General features: G+C 36.8%; 1 protein-coding gene across 2 annotated transcripts in view; it reads right to left on the bottom strand.

Moving 5' to 3' along the window:
• The window catches only part of Octalpha2r (alpha2-adrenergic-like octopamine receptor), a 106,644-nt gene extending 87,681 nt beyond the window's left edge, over nt 1–18,963 (bottom strand). The window contains exons 1-2 of one of the 2 annotated variants that reach the window (XM_071701047.1): nt 15,962–18,963; nt 14,273–15,813 (exon numbers count right to left, since the gene is read on the bottom strand). In XM_071701047.1, coding sequence (XP_071557148.1) covers nt 14,273–15,475 — 1,203 coding nt within the window. In that variant the 5' untranslated portion in view covers nt 15,476–15,813; nt 15,962–18,963. Of the gene's footprint in view, nt 1–14,272 lie in introns of both variants that reach the window. The other variant, XM_071701046.1, reaches the window with a different exon arrangement.
• Between the last annotated feature and the right edge of the window lie 275 nt (nt 18,964–19,238).

Raw genomic sequence — 19,238 nt, 5'->3', positions numbered from 1 at the left:
AGGCTAATGAGAAAAGTTAGAAATGCCGCGGCAAGGTGGTATCTAACAATATTTTGCGTAAATTAAACTCTCAGCTTTCTCTCCCCGATATAAACTACTGCCTTAAGGAAATGTATAAGTGGCGTGTCGCGGACGCAATTTAACTTTAACAAGCACATTGAATAAATAATTAGATCTGGATGCGTAATTAAAGCCGGCCGGATCGTCGCGCATGGAATATCCGCGATTTCAGGCGTTTGTTTAAATTTTAATTAAGCGCTCGATTAGTTGTTAATTATTGCACGGTTAATTGGCGATCTGAACGATAATTTTGGTTCTTTACGATAAATACATGCTGTAACCCATTTTATCCATGATTAGGTAGGGAAGTTGGTAAATTATAAAAAATGGAAATTCAATATGGATGGAAATTCGATAAATTAGAAGCTAGAGCTACATAAGCTACAAGTGCTACATACTTTTCCTCTCTTCGTCGCTCTGTCTCGCGTGTTCATCATCGTCCTCCAACATTCATATCGAATTCGATCGACTATGTCAGATCTGCATAATTGATGGGCTTTTTACTAAACCTAGTTATTTCCGTTCAGCCGATCGAGGCGTCGCGGTCGTAACGCCTGATAATCAGTCTTTTGCATTCTTAAAGCTCCGGTTGAGTGCCTCTCGCTTCAAATTCCTTGCTGGCATGTGATCCGCACCTTGAATAGGGCACTTGCTGCTTTCTAACATTCGACGAAGAGTTTCCGACGCATTACGATTCCACGAGAGCAGAGTACGAATCTAGAGCGACCGAGTTATATCATTCGTCTCTTAGCTTCTAAATTTCTAACCAGCTGTTATCTTTCTACGTTTCTTCTCCTATTTTTGCCTCTCTAGTTACTTTAGGCTATATTTATTTAATAGTAAAAATATCATTCCGAAGGATATATAACTTGGTCAAGGAAATGCGTGTTGCCTCCACGTAGCGAGCTAATAAAAATATGAAGACTGTTTTCGCAGACGGTATAACAAAGATGAATATTAGAAATTAACGTGAAAACGTACTTACGACCGATTACGCTGAGAGAAACCTACGATAAAAATATGGTAAACTGAAAGTGCAAAGTGATGTACAAAATATTTTTCTGACCTTATAACGTTTCGAATATAATTAAAATAACCAGTTAGTAGGAGCAGAGAATCATATCTAAATAGGATTAAAAAGTCAATGAAATTACGAATTACGAACTGACCGTTCTTCGTTCTACCATATTGTATCAAAGAAAGATATTACTCTAATTCTCATTCTTCTAACATACTCCCATTTATGTTCAAAACATGATACTCGATAAAGTCGATTGTTTATATTTATAAGACAAGCAAAATGATAAAAAATGACAGAAGCTCTAACTACTTGTCATAATGTACCATAATCTATGCGATTTATGAATCTCTATAGCACGAGTGTACTATTAGTGCATGAGTATGATTGCGAAATACAAAGCAGCGGAATGATCGCGCATGGCCGAAATTCTGCGAAAACCGCTACGCATTCTCGTAGAATACGACGGAGCACGATTCTCGTAAAAGCTCAGAATCCCGTTTTCTCGGTACTTCTCCCTGGCTATTTTCCCTCCATTAGTTCACGGCTATATACACCCACCTGCCTCGTGCAAATCTGAATCCATAATGTAATCCATTCCACGGATGGAACGGCGCGGCGCGGCGCAGCGCGGCGTTTCCTCGCGGCTAATAATGCACCTCCTTTCGCAATATCGTATCTCGATTACTAGCTGCCACTTATACTTTCGTGTTCCACGCGGCAGCTATTAATCTATCTATCTACGGTTCCTTTCTCGCTTCGGTTCCTCGCAACTCTTTCTCACCCGCCGCGCCGCGCTACGTTGCGCCGCGCACCGTGCCGCTCGATACATCCGCCAATCGCTCGGCAAATGTGCGGTACACTTGGTGAACTCACGTAAAGCGGAAGCTACGGCTACCCTCCGTCCCTTGCAGCACGCAAGATCGCTGCCCCCGGATATCGTGTGCACTCGGATACCGACACGAACGAACGGCATTTTAGAGCGCATCGCGCAAACCTGTCTGCGGTAGACGGTAGTTGGTCGGACGAACGCAATACACGAGAGCACGATGACGATGAACTAGGGCGGGCGTGATCTTATTAAAAAATATCCTTCTACGCCGGATGAGATGCAGCTATCACGATGCGAAGCTACTCGTCGCGACGCGACGCGACGCAAAGAAAGGCGACGAGGCAGCGACCTCGTCCCTCAATGGAACAAGGATACCGAATGCCTCTTGTCTTGGAAATTTTTTAATAAAGTACGCTGCAGCGATATGACGTTCCCGCCCGCGCCGTCCACGTACCAAAGACACGATGAGCCGTGCGTCACCGCGAATTACTCTGGAATTGCTTACGAGTCGCGTTGCCGTGAAATGCATCTCTGGCGGTGAATGACGGCCAAGAAGCTTAAGGCCGCTGTCACGTCGCTGCAACGTTGACGCCGTGGATTTGCAGAGGGAAAACTAATGTTTTCTGTCTCATCGCGTTTATACAGATTTCACGTGGGTGCACGTGTCACTTAAGCTTTAAATCTCGGTTGGGGTATTCTCGACCGCAATGATTTCCATCAATAATCCATTGCCTACGGAAATATATACTGCTCATGTTATTTCTCTTTGACAAAATATTCAAAGATTCGGTATACATATAAAAATGTTGTTCAAACGCGGCATTTTCATCCTCATTGACTCTCTTGAGGCAAATACTGAAAAAAATTCCATTTTCCTACAATTTGAATTTGCCAGACAAATTGAATTATCATGCATCTGTATTAGAAATTTAATAACATAATACATGAATGTATGTATAATATAATCTGTGGAAAATAATTGTGGAATACAATTACTGTTCATAGAATGCTTTATTCTTAAACAAATATATCTTCAAATGCTTTCGTTCCGGCATATTAAAGAATATAAACTTCGTGAACTCGAAAGTTATGAAGTCTTCATCATCTATGGAAGTAGATTAAAACTTTTAAGTTTACCGACGTAATCAGGATGACTACTTGAGCATGCTCGTACTCCGGTCGACGAGACTGAAGAGCGCTCTTGAAAATTCGAGAACTTATTCGAGAGCATAAGTATCAGCGCGATTTACTCTTGTAATAGCAAAAAAATAGTCGGAACAAATATTGTATGGCAAATTTTTTAGTGCGACATATACTTTGAAAATGTGCAAGTGGATGATATAACAAAGTTATAATATTCTATACTGAAATAGGTATACAATAACTAGATTTGCTCAACTAATTGTAAGATAAGAATTATCATGATAAAGAGAAAGCTATTTGCGATAAACAAATAGATCACCATTACTTTTTATATAATATGTTAATTTAGAATTATTAAATTAAAATCATTTTTTCATATATTTCTTTCCTATGTCGTGGTTGTCACAAAATTCCTTATCTGAAAAATGGCTGTTTTTGCACTCATAGCTTCAACTTAAAATAAAATACAGAATCTGGTATCCAATTGCAAAAAAATATACAAAACAATGTTTTTTTTATAATTTGTATATTGTGTTAAAAAACGAATTATGAGTGAACAAAAAATATCTTAATTTTTTTACTTTTACACTTTATTAATAATTAGGTACTTATATTCCTTGTTCTTAGTAGTTTTACTATTTTATTTACATCATCTACATAGCTTTGAATACAGAAAAGAAAATAAAGAGAACGATAAGATATAAAAATACAAATATGCTAAAATACTCCAACAAAGTTGGTAACTTGGAAAATAGAGAATTTTTCAATATCAAAGAAATGATCAAACCAATTATAAGAAAGAAGATAGGCATATAAAATAATGTTTTTCTTTAATTTGTAATAATATTCAACAATATTGTTATTTAACATTATGTATCAAGTAAATTATATCATCATCATTGAAATAACGAAGCAGATTGGAGTTTGACCTCGATATTGCGAGCAATGGAATATATGGTTGCTTGGCGGAAAACTTTTTAATGCACAAGGTTTTTTTTAGCATACGAGCTTTTTAGCCTGAAGCAATGCAACGTTATATCTACTATGTTATAATAAACTAGAAATTATTTATAAACACAATACCTGACAAAACCGCACGTTAGCTACATAAAATTTACTTTCGTAAGATAATGTAGAAATTTGTGTATTACGAAATTATGAAATTATTCGCTTGGGAGAATATACCTATTGTAAAGATGATAAAATAGTAATCAAATATTTCTTTGTACAAAAATAGTAAGAGCTAATAACAATACATACAAAAATATATTTAATCATTAAGTTAATTTATTCGCGATTATTCATAATTGTAGTTTGGTCTATCATCGATGAAATAAGTATATAAAATAATAATAGATCAGATTCACAGAAAATTGCCATAAGAAAGCTGAATTTGATGAAACAAACCTCATGTTAATCCTAATAAGTTTAAATTGCGTGTGACTGGCTAAGATATCCTTGTACAAAATAAAGTATAAGTAACAAGTATGGTAATTTAAAAAGTACCTCGCGTCAAATTTTTATTTAAAAAGGAATGATCCGAGCGTAAATCCGTTTTACGTACCATTATGCTCGAAAGGGAATAAGTGTGAACAAAAGAGAAAAGTGAAAGAGAGATATAAAGCACAATGCATAAAGCAAAATATATACAAACGAAGTAAACTTAACAGGAAGAGAAAGAGAATACACGTGTAGATTAATCAGTCGGTTGATTGTAACATTCGCCAAATGAATTACCCTCATCTCTCCATTTCATCCTCTTTGTACTTGCAACCGCAGTTTTCTCTGATCCAACTTTTTTTAAGCTTGCAAGCTTCGGTCGGCTTTCAATATCAACCTCCGACTCGATTGGCGCTCTTTAGCCTTTTGATCGTTCGTACCCTGCCCACGACAAAGGCGGTTGTCCACATGTTCTCGCCCTGACGTATGGCTGACTCGACCTCGATTTCACTACTGGCACTCACCGACGGTCACGTAGTACGGACTTAATATGGCAATACGTGGCAGCGTATCGATTTAATTTTCAGAGCAAACCGCGTGCTGATTGCTTCGTGAAATTTAATGCCATCTGTCGATGTTAGGATCCGAAGTATACCAGTATGCGACGCGAAAGAGTTGACTATGCGTAGAATGTGTAAAACATACATCATCGTGCGATGTATATCATTCAGAAGATGTTTTGCACCCCAATAGTGACAGATATTGCATTATGTATGTATATTTATGATTTTTTATATCTTGTTATAAGATATACTCTTTCTAGATCAGGCATTATAGCGTTATAACATTATTGCTGTAGCCTGGTCTTGATCTATACTTATTACGGATTCAATAAAGCTATTAATATTATTGTTATATATATATATATATATATATATATATAGATAGATATAGCTCAACATTAAATATTATAATTAAAACATAATTTTCAACGAGATCTCAAACTGATGCAATGCATCTAACAATAAGTAGTTTAAATTATAGTGCTTTTATTTCTGCAATTAATTTATTTAATAAAATCACAAGATGTCGTGCGCACTATTTGTGATGTCTTTAGTCAGTCTCCGGACAACATCGGGTTGCGCTTAAATATGGCAGCAAACGGACAGAAAAATAATGCTCGAAGAGACAGAGAAATAAGAAACAACTATACCACGAATAATGTAGGAGCATCCTGTATTCCAGGATCGTAAGAATAAGAAGGAAAGAAGTATTGGTGAAGCTAAGCCAAGAGCTAAGCACCGTATTCGCTGCCATTCTTCATTATTCCTTCTGGCACACCCCACTACGGCACACCTTTCGTACATCCCAACTCAAGTCTGAGATATTTCGATTAACGCTGCCGCTAAACGCAATTATCTCGCCGATTAGCAGCCGAGATCGCTTCTTCTAACGACCAGCGAGTTGTCGGATGTCGATTTTAACCGAAATCTATAATTTACAGGATAACCACGTAATCTAAATCGAGATAGCGTTGATTTCGAATGCTTAAGTATCTCTTCCGCATTCCGTTTGCTGAGAAATTAATGATATTCCCACATTCTAAATTAATCACGCGGGTAATGGTTTATTCTTAACGATGCTATACTACATAATTAATGAAAATGATTTACAAATTATGTATTAGTTATCATGATCAATTGAAGAATATTTATATTAAAAATGAAGCAAATTAATATTTTTCCATTAAATTATCTTCGATAAATTAATATCGAGTGCTTCAGAGATTTCAATATAACAAAAAATAGAATTAATTATAGCTAAAATAACGCTAAGTATAAAAATAATAAAAACATTCGCGTTTCATATTTCTTCATGTTATATTAGCATAACAGTTATTTTGAAAACACTTTAAAGAGAAAATATATCTCGAGAACAACACTTTTGTAAGAAATGTGGAGAATTATTTAAAAACGGCAAGTTTTGTCTCATATGTATGTGATTTACGCGCAGATTTCCTTTTCCTTCATTCCTTTTTCCTTAGGCTGGTGAATTCTTCTTGTATCGTCTATCAAACCTGGATTATATCCAAGATGTAGATTATATGAGGAATATTTATTTCAAAGAATTATTGTGTTTGCATGTCTTTCTACTCGGTCGAATCGCTATCGTTCTCCAAATTAGGTGGAGTAAATAAAAAAGTCTGAAATACTGAACCAAAGAGCTGCTAATTTAGCGCTTAGAACACGCCGGGCAATTAGACCAAGCAGTTTAGTGATTTACTTCGGAAAAGATTTCACGCGCCGTTAGCACTTTATCAAGATACTTACTCTTGGTAGAGTGTCCGATTAAACGCGTTTAATGAAGCATCGATAACATACTATTTATAATGAGAAAAGCCGTAAAAGAAGAAAAAAAATTATCCTTTTAATAGAATCGAAAACTGAGAACTGCAACGACGATACAACGACGATGCAAAGTGATTGAATCGGGTCACGGCTTCAAGACCCGTTGGAATTTTATTTCTCTGCTCTTTCCGATCTTCCTGAGCATAGCAAGCTTCTATTGACGCCAGAGAATTTTCAAATGCGTAGCATTTCGAAATAAACAAATCGTGTTTAAAAGTCATCTGTGTCCAAAGCTTAGTTAATATCTCTGAAACGTTTCGGATTTTGAGCCAACTATTCTCGTCCCACGCACGATTCTTTTTATAATTGCACGAAGCTAGTATACGAGCTTTTGTATGTTCCAAGTGCCAAACAATGACATAACATATTTTGTTATTCAGTTTGCGCTTTATGATTTCGAGAGAGAACATTCTCGCAATATGAAGTGACAAGACATCTACTTATTATTTATTATTAGAAGAAATTATGAAAGTTTGCGATTTAATAATCTGCATGTAGATTGGTAATCATCAGACTCTCAAGTGAATATATTTGTACAATCGATATCCATATTTCTTTACTGCGAAATTATAATTTTCTAAAATAATATTCGTGCACGCGATGAAACATCAATGCTGTAATGTAATAACATAAATGTGTGTATAAATGTCTACAAACTTGGCGAAATTTCAGCAAAAATGGATTTATTTGTGTTATGTGCTTTTTTAATCTTTTAAATATAAATTTATAAAGAAACGCTAATTATAGCGCAAATGGTTCATATATTTCATAGGAAATAGCTTAACATGCGGGGCATATTTTATGGCGCAAGATAGCAAGTTGCATATGTTTATACGGAATGCATTTGGGAGTGATTCTCGAAATTGCTCTTTTGGGAAGTAACGCAATCCCGAGGTAGGAACTTTCGGTTTCGTGCATCCCTTGAATTCCATGAAAGTTTTATAAAGTAACGTCATAGGTAGAACGATATTGGCGCGAGGAATGCAGATACAATAGAAGAGGATAAGATTTGTATCTTATCGACAATCTGAGAAACTTTGACAAGTATCTCGCAAAATACGGCATGTCGAAATGCGAATTATTCGTAAGCGTTTCTAATCGCAATCGCTATTTCTCGGTTCCTATCATTGTTTGCTTGTAGAAATAGATAAAATTGTGTCAAAGCAAAGAAATACGTATACATTCACATTAATTAAAATTTTTTTTTCTATATTGAAACTAAAAAGAAATAACATCACAAATATAAACTATATAAATTATACTTAGTAACAATCATTTTTTATCTCCTTAACAATGGTATTAACTTCGAAATTATTTATTAACAACAATTTGAAGATATTATGCGTTCAGCATGTGTACTAAAACTTTATGAAAAAAATAATAATAATAAAACTTTATACAACTATTTTAGAACAAAATCTACAATTTGGGAATCTCATTATTGTTCTAAGCAATTTTAAGAATAAATATACAGCATTCATGCGTGTATCCTTTGAACTTTTAGATCTGATGAAATGTCAAATAGCTAGGTCATCACACACGAATGATGATGAGATTCCTATAAGACTCTATACAATCTTCTGGATAATTTTATATTTAGTAATAGTGTCTCTCAAGCAGACGGAATAAATTTGCTTGGGCGTTATCTTGAGATTTATTCACTTCATGTAGTACTAGACAATATTAGTACCGCCCAACGTTATAATAATATATATTATATGTAACCAAGCAAAGAAAGTGCTATCATTAAGAAAATATAGAGACGTCTCAGATACGTCGCAACTCTTTTATTTAAATAATCTGGATTATTTTTTGTTTAGAAAAACAGCTTGTTTCATAATTTCCTAAAAAGATTCTTATGAGAAAACAATGTATATATAGATAAAAATTATATTTTGCGGGACTTTTAATTATTTAGTAGCTATATGCTTATAACTATTAAATATAAGAATATACATATATTTAATAAATAAATAAATATATATACATGTATCTTGAAGAAATGTTATTTCTTACGTAAAATTCTGAAAGAGGATTTTATGCTGCTTATGTTGTAACATGTAAACTTCCATGTACTTTTAATAATTCACTAAAACGATATAAAATGCAGCAAAATGCTTCGTGAAGTTAACTTTTCCTACGACCGAAGCTCTAGTGCTTTTTACGCGGAATGTCGTCACACATGCATCGAGATGCAATTAGTATGAACTCTTATGCGTTAAACTAACCAAGGCTAGTTAAACATATTAAAAGATTGATGGTTGCTTTAACACGCAAAATTAGCCCCATTAGTATCCATTCATGAATGTCATTTTACAAACTTTATGAAATATTAATAATTCTCGCTATTTCCCTAGGCAAATATATTTAGATGTTATATGTATAAGAACAATGTTTCTCACATGTTTTATACGTGAGTAATGTACGTGCAGGTATTAAGAATCATAAAAAATAATGTTTTTTAAAAAAGGAACGCTGTTATCAAGCCACACAGTAATTAAATCAATCAAAATTTATAATTTATTAATCAACATGCTATAAGAAAAATATTAGTAAAGCAGTTTGAACATAAACTTACTTTTAATCCCTAAAGTATTTCTGGTACTGGAAAAATTTACAATTATAACTAAGCGTTATCTATTTAAAACTTTCGTATTTTCTGCTTCCTTGAACTATTCAACTTTTCAACGCACTCTTCCAGTTTACTTAATAAGCGACAAACCGAGATGTTCTTATTTCCCTGACAATTAAATTTCTATATGCGGCAGTATATGGAACAAATTCAGCATTTATGTCTTTCACTTGTGTATTTTTATCCGCATAAATCAATTTTACTTACACGTGTGGTTCAGGATGGAATGATATTTCAATAAATTTCAATGCTATAAAAGAATTTGTTACAGTAATGTTGTAGCAGCATTATTATTGGTATTTTCTCTAAAAATGTTTTGTTTTAATATAATAATATGAATGTAAAGCATTTCATGTATAATGATTAATGATACAAAAATAAAGTGGAAATCGAAGACTTTTTAGTCAATCATTGCGTCCTTATATTTGTAGAAGTAAATGTGTTAAAAAGCAACAATGATGTAATCCGATTTTGACTTTACAAAGCGATTTGCATTCTTGCCTAGTCGTATAAAAAGCTACGTAGAATCCATTTGGTGATTGATTTTGCGTCTGTACTTCTAAATACGAATAAATTTGCTTACAAATGAATGAGTCAACCAAATGACTTTATTCGTAAATATATTTACGATCCGTTTATAGCCATGATAAAAAATTGCGTAGAAAATTTCAACAAATTGACATTATGATTAAATCAGAGCGTCACATTAATGCGTTTGTTTTTTCTAGAATCTATCTTATAATTTATACACACGAATATTAATCTTTTAGACAATATATGGAGAATCTCAACTACAAAGCTTTGTGATTATCAGACTGTTTTTAATTGCGATGCCATTCTTATCTCTCTCGCATCCCGAAAATTATGTACCTATATTTCGATGCCGCTTCGTAACAAAAGAAGAAGAAGAAGAAGAAATTGATAAAAAGATATTTCTTTAAAAATAATATGTCAGTGTATTAAAAATATTAAAATAGAAAGTAAACAAAATCTTTCTGCTTTTTTGCGGTACATTCAAATAAAAGCCACGTACCAAACACGCTGTCGCTTATTAGAGATAATTACAATTCCATTGTAAACGGTAGCTTACACACCGTTGCACGTTGTTCCATCGTTACGGAGCTGCTAAACTAATCGCATTAAAAGACAAGAGTGAGAACTACTTCCTTCCTGAATGTATTCCGTCTAACTCTCTCCCTCTCTGTCTTCTCGCGTACTTTCCCTAACAAATGCAGATACTTCGGAGGATGCTGTAAACTTTGTAAAACGTTTTATAAGTGCTCGCGTTCCGGATGTAGAATATGTCAGAAACAGAACTTAGAATTAATGACTAGATTTTGCCACAGCTTAATTCTTTTTTGATGTTATCTCTACTTATGAACATAATTTTTGTTACTAGTAAATAACTGAAATACGTATGTAAAATGATTCACATTGACGCACAATTTTTTATCAATTCTATTAAATTACATATAGAGGACCATGGAAAAACATCAAAATAATTTTTTGTCAATGTTTTAATTTTACTGCATTGCCGATATTAAGAATATCGATATCTTCTTCATTAAATCTCTCATTAGATAATTTCTATTACTTAGCGTTATTTTAAATATTACTCGATAGAATGTGGTGTACATTTTACAAAATATTTTGTAAATTTATCAATTTGTCCCTATCAATTATCTTCGTCAAAGAAAAACCAACTTTAATTTTTATACCATCCGTGACTGGAAGAACATCCGATTATTTTTCTGGAATACTCTGTATAATGAAACCTCATTCTAATGCAAGACGAAGTGTATTATTTTCTTAGCAGTCGTGCTAAGCTTCGTGAAATAAAGATAAGCGGGTAACAGTGAAGAAGACAAATCGCGCCTTCCATTCGCTCTTGTTAATAGCCGAAGAAGCGTCAATCTAATCGCATTAAAAGATTAAACCGCGATGATTGTGAGTGCGGTCGTCCGCCTCTCCGTTCCAGTCGCGTGGTGCTTGTCGTTCTTCCATTTGTCACCAGTCAGAGAAAAATCCAATGGCAATATCGTCGGTTGAGGGACCTCATGTCGCGTCTTTCGTTGAATGGATGAGAAAGGAGGATGTGAAAGAGAACAAGAAATCGTGGAACAAGATTGTCAGATCCATAATGGTACGTATGTATAGTAGAAAATAGTAGAGCAAAAAGGATAATAGGATGCGCTTAAATAGATGTTCACACGTCACTTGTTCGTCAGAATACTCTCTTGAAAGAAAGTATTAAAAGGGTCTCCTGATACTTAAAGGGTAATAAGTAAAAATAAAAAAGATATATAAAAATCTTATATTTCTATAGTCTTTTAATGATCACGTAATTAAAAAAAAAAGACCTTTTGCCACTGTTTAGAAGACAACTCCGTATCTTTTTTTTTTATGACAAAGATCGAATTAGGTTTGTCGGACTTAACGCTTAGGTTTTTTAGTTTTAAGATAATAATTTAAGACGTGTACTCGGGAACTCATATTGAAACAAGATACATTTGCGACAAGATATATAAGTCAATCCACGACCAAGAACTAAATTTCAGCTCCTTTTGCAACAGGCTATGTCATTTGTAAATCCAACCGATCTTTAAGTGACACATTTCATCCTCGGTCGACATATTCAAGATCTTCATTCATCGCTTGTCATCGCATCTTCCTGACGGGCACGATTTTCGTGCACATAATAATCACTACTATCGTTACGATATGCTGCTTCGAATACCAGGTGAAGAAACTATATTCGCGTGATCGAGTTTACACCTTTCTATCTATATTATCCCGCCAATTTATATATATATATATATATATTTCTTTTTATATTTAATATATAAAAATAATTGTTTTTAATGCAATTAACATTTCTCATCTTAAGCAGATAAACTCTCGAATTACACGTAATGGTTCATCATCATCATTATTACAAGTTATACGGTTTAATGAGGAAAGTACGCAATCAGTTTATTGCTTACCGTTATTAAGCATGGAGTATATTTTATGAAAACATAAAAACAGCTAATGCGTAATGCACATATAAAACACATTTACACATTCTCTCTCTCTCTCTCTCTCTCTCTCTCTCTCTCTCTCTCTCTCTCTCTCTCTCTCTCTCTCTCTCTCTCTCTCTCTCTCTCTCTCTCTCTCTCCCTCTCTCTCTCTCGTATTCGCAAGACGCTGTATAATCCATCGTAGCAATTCGTGTAGCAAGCAAGTTTTGCCACTATACGCCGTAGGAATGTATGGCTCAATTATACCCGCTAATTAGTTCCGTTGGAAGTTTAAGGGTGCATTCAATCATGCGCCAGCGTGTGCAATTATAATAGTACCGAAAGCACTTTTTATCATCTCGTACATTATGTATTTTCCGCAAAAATAGGAAGCTGCAATATAAATGGCAGAAAAACGGCTAATCTTCTAATTTCTCTAACGACAAAAAAAATTCCAAAAATTTATAGAAAACATTCACATATCTTAGAATTATGAAATAATTTAAATAAAACTATAATCTACTATACGCTTTAATATTTCATATCTGTCGGCAATCATTTAGATAATTATAACTGATATAACATTACATTATTTTTTTTTGATTATATTAGAATTCTGAAAAACTTCATGGAAACATTTAGAAAAATGTCCACTGAACAAATGTCTAGTTTATGCAAATGGTATAAAGTAGCAGAAAACGACGCGAATTTCAGCATGTCAGGCCAGTAGACTGAACTGTCGCGCATAGAAATCCAATCCACAGTATCATTTTGTGGCGATCACCGTGAACGGGATTCAAGGGGCTGGGGATAAGGATGGTTTCGCTATTGCATGAAAGGTAACTGGCCTGCTTGGACTTCTCGTCTTACTTTTTTTCTCCTCACGTGTTCACGGCAGAATATACATCGCAAAAATATTCGGATTGGAAATTGGTTATACATTGCTATACGGGATCTTTTTGACTACTCAACCCACCTAGTAATATACGCGGATAAAAAGGATTTTAAAGATATAAAATCCATTCCAAATTATGTACCTTTTTCCTACAGCCTCTCTCAAAAGCTTATGTTTGTTTAATGCTTCATTTTTTATATAACAATCACTCCATTACAAAATATAAATCATCAATCTATATACTTATCGGGATGTTATAAACGTTAATTATTCAAGTCAATATATATATGTATTATTATATATTTGATATACGTATTTTATGAATAATGAAATAAAAAATTGTAATTTATATAATTTCGATACTACTTCATAGGACAATACAATTATTAATTATTAATTATTACAGGAAATAGGATTCATATAGATATAGAGTGTTTATTATAATCAGTGGAGTCAAATATCTGGAAATTAAATTGGATCTGACATTTTTCATAATTGTTTAAAGCAACTGAATTCGAGATCACGTTGCTTTTTTCGCTGTAATAAACCTTCATTCGGTTTAATAATAAAAAGAGATAAATAAATGGTTGAGACTGCAGGTGATATCCGTAATGCCTCAATTTTTCGATTCATTAGAGAAGCCTAATCCGATATATCAACATAATTTAATTTTTTATATCTCTGATACTTTACATATAATTTTAAATTCTTACGTAATTATCTGTGCTTAATATTAGTTTTTATTCAGGTAATTCAGGTTATGTAGTTTAAGTCGAGAGACAACAGTTAATAATTATCAACGTAAAAAAAAAAAAAATCTCGAATTTCGTAACATCGTGACTTACCAAGCATTTAGGATATTCTTCAGCCGGAGCAGGTCTTTTCCATCCGAGTAACGGTGGTATACAAACAAGCGCTGACAATAGCCAGACGAGGGCAATCATGAGTGCCGCTCTAGCCGGTGTTCTTTTCTTCAGATAGTCGACCGCTTGTGTAATGCTCCAAAACCTGTCTAAGCTGATTAGGCACAGATTCATGATACTGGCCGTACACAACAACACGTCCATGGCAGAATGAATGTCACACCACCAATACCCGAAGATCCAGTAACCCATTATCTCATTAGCGAGAGAGAATGGCATAATCACTAGACCGAGGAAGAAGTCCGCTACCGCGAGGCTGGCTATGAACCAATTCTGTATGTTCTTGAGCGCTTTCTCCGTGGCAATGGCGATTATCACCAGCATATTTCCCACGACGATCACGATCATCAGTAGCGTCGCGAGGATAGACGCCAATATAATATGCGGGAGAGTGTATCCCGACGGGTACATACCCTCCAGAACAATGAAAGTCTCGTTATAACTAATATTCCATGGATGACGGAAACTACCGTTGAACGAGTCGTTGAACGAATTGATCGTGTCCTCCATTGTGTCGCTAAAACCGAAGAGCAACCAATCCTTTCCGATCACAACTTCCTCCTCCGTGCTGTTCGATACACCTGTACTCACACTGACACTATCGGTAGTACTGCCTACGCTGTCACCACTTTGTTCACTGCTGTCGCCCTCAATACTTATTCCTACCCTTCTTTCTTCGTCAGTAAATGCAACTTCTCCGCTCTTTGCCGCGTCTACAGTGTTTCTGCCACAAATTCGAGTTTCTGACGTGTGGCCGCAATGATGGGAAGCTTCCTTTCTCGTTACCTCTTGCTTGGGCTTGCCGCCCTCTCTTCCCGTCGTGGTATTACGCTTGTTGCCCTCGATGTGTTTTTCGTTGTTTTTAGCAGCGTTCTTGCTCGGTCCTTTCTCAGCACCACCTCCACCGCTGAAGAGGCGACTAACACGATCACTGGTAGCTGTCGCGGCCAGACGCCGCTGTTGCTTACCGTTCGAGATCGCACGTGTCGGGAGGGCCTCGTTACTCGCAAACGTAGAGCCACCACTGATTGGTCGAGACCACGTCATGTTCCCCTCAAAGACGCTCGTAGACGCCGTTGTCGGACTATCGACGGCGATGGTCATAATGCTGCCGAGAAGCGGCATCACTCGCACCCTCGCCGGGGACTGTAGATGCTATCTCGGTAAGGACGAAGCAGAGGTTGCGGCCGCGCGCGAATAGCAACGTGCCCCGGGTGCCAGCTCGAGTAGCAGCAGCAATAGGAGGGTGGTGGTCTCGTCGCATCTCGAGGCCAAGGGCGTCATGCCCGTTTCAGGATAATGCCATCGTTGTCGAATACGTAAATACTTCCACGCGCGCTCTTCCTCTCGCTCGTCCTCTCGGCTCGTTCTTGTTGAAGCCGTTGTTTATCGTTGGATTATTTTTCCGGCTCAAACAATATATTGATTTGCGAAACCAACTTCGTTGATCGAGCTTGTTCCCACTGTAATCGATGCGTATTTTAAAATGTAAATTACGATAGTACCACACTTAATCGAAAAAATATTTTGACTTAGGAGTCTCTTTCGCTCGAATTGAAAGTCTCGTGATTCTTTGCGCGCGTAATTTTGCAATTTACGCGTGATACTCACGTTTGCATTATTTTTTCCTTAGCGCAGCTAATGCGATTAAATTTCGCTTTTGACAATCGTTAACCGTCTTTTTTTTTTCTCTATTGGACCAAATCTTTTAGAATCTAGTTTAGCTTAAATTTAGCTAATTTCGGCGTAACTGACACCTTCGGTTTCCTGTTGTCGTAACGTTACTTCCGTTACGTCTTCGGTGCCGTGGTCATACTTAGTTGGTCTCTAATTTATTGCTTGCATGAGTCGCGACTCCGTTCCTCGTATTTCCTGCATTCACTGGTCCACAACAGACTTAACACGGACAGAGTGTACAGAGATTTATGGATAGTCCGGTGGGTGACTTAATTAAGAGTATCAAGGTAGATAGAGAAAGTGAAAGAGAAGGATAGATATGAGAGAGAGAGAGAGAGAGAGAGAGAGAGAGAGAGAGAGAGAGAGAAGAGAGAAAGAGAGATAGGCTATAAGAATAAGAGTAAAAAATTGGTCCCCTTTTTTTTACCTTTTCTTTATATTAAGCTTGAGCAGCCTACATAGCCTGGAGGCAAATGAAGCGAGAAAAGTTGTCTTGAGAAAGTGCCGACGATTGTAAGAAAATTTCTCTTTAGGACTAGCACAGATTCTCAAAGTAATTTCACAAGACGACAGCCATTTTAACACGGTCGTGAGACATGATTTTGTCTAAAACTTGATAATTGATTTACGCGCTCGTACGTTTCCTCTTTCGTGACGGAAACGCGATTTCCTCGTTTCACTTCAATTTGCGCTTCTTCTCTCGCTTTCTTTCCTCAAGTCCTACGCGCGGCTCGACGTTGTTTCACTCTAACGATGCCCGCGAGCTAATTAATTATCGCGCCGGGGCTAAAAGGCTAAGCGCTGGATACCCGTACTGCTCCGACCTGCTTTTCGAATACTACAAAATCAGTGAGAAAATCAGAACGACAGAGATTATAGATTGTAGAATTATATACACGTATTTATGATACACCTAATGCGTAATATATGTTATATGTATTAACGCGAGTCCGAAGGTGCTACTCACGAGCCATGTGCATGCCTTATTAATAACTTATGTAAATATACGCGGAATATATTAGCGATTTATCAATTATAGGTAACTAAAAGCGCGTATATATTCTTAATCTAAATTCTATTATTAAATACAAGATACAATATATGCCAAGTTAATTGGTACATGATACGTAGAAACAAGACAGAAGCAAGAGGAAGACGATAGAGAAATATAGTGAGAAAGAACGAGAGAGAGAGAGAGAGAGAGAGAGGGGGGGCCAACAGAGAGAAAAAAATTTAAATGAAGTAAAATCGTCCTTTTGCTTTAAAGAAATCGCGCGCGTTAATATAATATAAGGACTTTCCCGTATGTACACCTATTTACACATTATAGACCTCATTACGCCGCGACGACGTGTCCCGTTTACGTGTCTCTTCTAATCCTCCTTCATACGGCACTAGGTCATTAGATTACGTAGATCCATTCATAAGTTCACTCACGACTTTCACGATCTACGTTTGTCTGTTGTAAAATACTGTAGCTTCGACAACAATAGAGAATTAACGTAAAAATGTCTATTTCATCAATGTCGCCTGTTGGTATCGCAACGAGATGCCATTCGTTGCTTCGGTATATCCAGATTTTCAGTGGTAATTCACGGTATCTGTCGAACCTCCTTCGAATCCTTTCGTTCAAACTATTTCCTGGATTTGGCGGCTCTTGGTGCGGTAAATGGGAAAAGAATCCTTCTCCAATTTCTCCTTACAAACTTGTTTCTATCCGATTTGTGAAGGATGAGATCTTCTCTATCTCGCAACGCGCGTGTAATTCGCAGTAGTCGATAATTCTTAACTTTTTTTTTTCAAGTTGATGCTACTCAGCTGTCTTTGATTCGATCTCCGTTTGACGATCTAACAGTGCTACCTTTTTCTTCGGCTATGACAGTATCGGAGATTTGCCTTTACCAGAGACATTTCGCCTCTGACGGAGCACGTTTTATCTTCTATAAGAATTGTTATTTTTGTGTACGTAAGTTTCCTCGCTCTTCTTCCCGGAGCAAATCTATAAGCCGGTAAGACTGACGTAAAAATCTTCAATCGAATCACGATACCACTATATTCTTAACATCGCGTCTTTAAAACTTATAAAGGTCGTTTTCTTGCCTTTTTTCTGTTTTAAGCACTCCGACAAGCACGGCAAAAACGAAGCTACGAATCGGATACGTTGCAAAATGACATTATCGGGATGAGATTCAATTCGCGCACTAGGACTGGGAGCACGATTGGTCTCATGGGGTCTCCCCAATGCACACGTATAACTTCTCAGTCTTTCAACAGTCAGCACAATTCACTCGAGCGAGTCTGGCTTGCGAGTGGAGGCTTTTCGCATATTTTGTATATCTCGCGAATACTGACTGAGGGATTAATTAACGACAGGCAATACGACAGGCAAAAAGCAGAGGAGAGAAAAAACGAATTTATATTGATATCAATGACACAATCGCGTGGTGGGCTGTCCAGCGGCCAACTCAGTCGACTTCTCAGCACTAATTATAAAGAAGCCTCGATGAAACGTCTCGATCGTCTCGTCCTCGTGTCTCTTCAACACCGTGTGCATGCGTGCGTGCGTGCGAGTAGTTCGAGGTTGTCTCATGGGTGTTTGGAAACGCACTGCAGCCGTGAGGGACGAGCCAGGAACTCGAACTCCCTCTCGTGTCGTTCGGTGGATGGAGGCTCTCGCAGGATGTTGGTGGAGAGAGAGAGAGAGAAAGAGAGAGAGAGAGAGAGAAAGAGAGAGAGAGGGAGGGAGAGAGAGAGAGAGAGAGGGGGGGGGAAGAGAGAGAGAGAGAGAGTGAGAGAATGTACGTGCGCGTATGGCTGTACGTGTATATATATGTGTAACTACGTTTTTGTATGTGGCCGTGTGCCTGCGTGTATCCTGTGTATACGTGTGCATGTATATGTGACGAGGGAGCGTGAGGGAGGGAAAGAGAGCTTGCTTGGCTCACTGGAGGCTGACTGTTGGCCCGACCGATCGCTCCGTCCGACGGTACCAGCGTCGGGGCGCCGTCTAACGGAGTCGTGAAACTTGCGGCGCAAGCGTCGGGACGCGACTAGTCTCCGATAGCACGGTCGCGGACAGTCGACTTTGGACCATCGACCGAACGGTCCGCAATGAAAATATGTTGTTACTCCGATCTTGCCACAAATAACACCACTTCGAATATTCGAATGTTCCATCCTCACACCAACCATTGCTTGATTATTACATTCA

This window comes from Temnothorax nylanderi, unplaced genomic scaffold (assembly GCF_030848795.1).
Source record: "Temnothorax nylanderi isolate EJ_2023f unplaced genomic scaffold, tnyl_v1.0 TNYL_tig0024_pilon, whole genome shotgun sequence".
NCBI lineage: Eukaryota > Metazoa > Arthropoda > Insecta > Hymenoptera > Formicidae > Temnothorax > Temnothorax nylanderi.
Note: the sequence above shows the minus strand (reverse complement) of the source record. Positions and strands in the feature narration are given on the sequence as shown.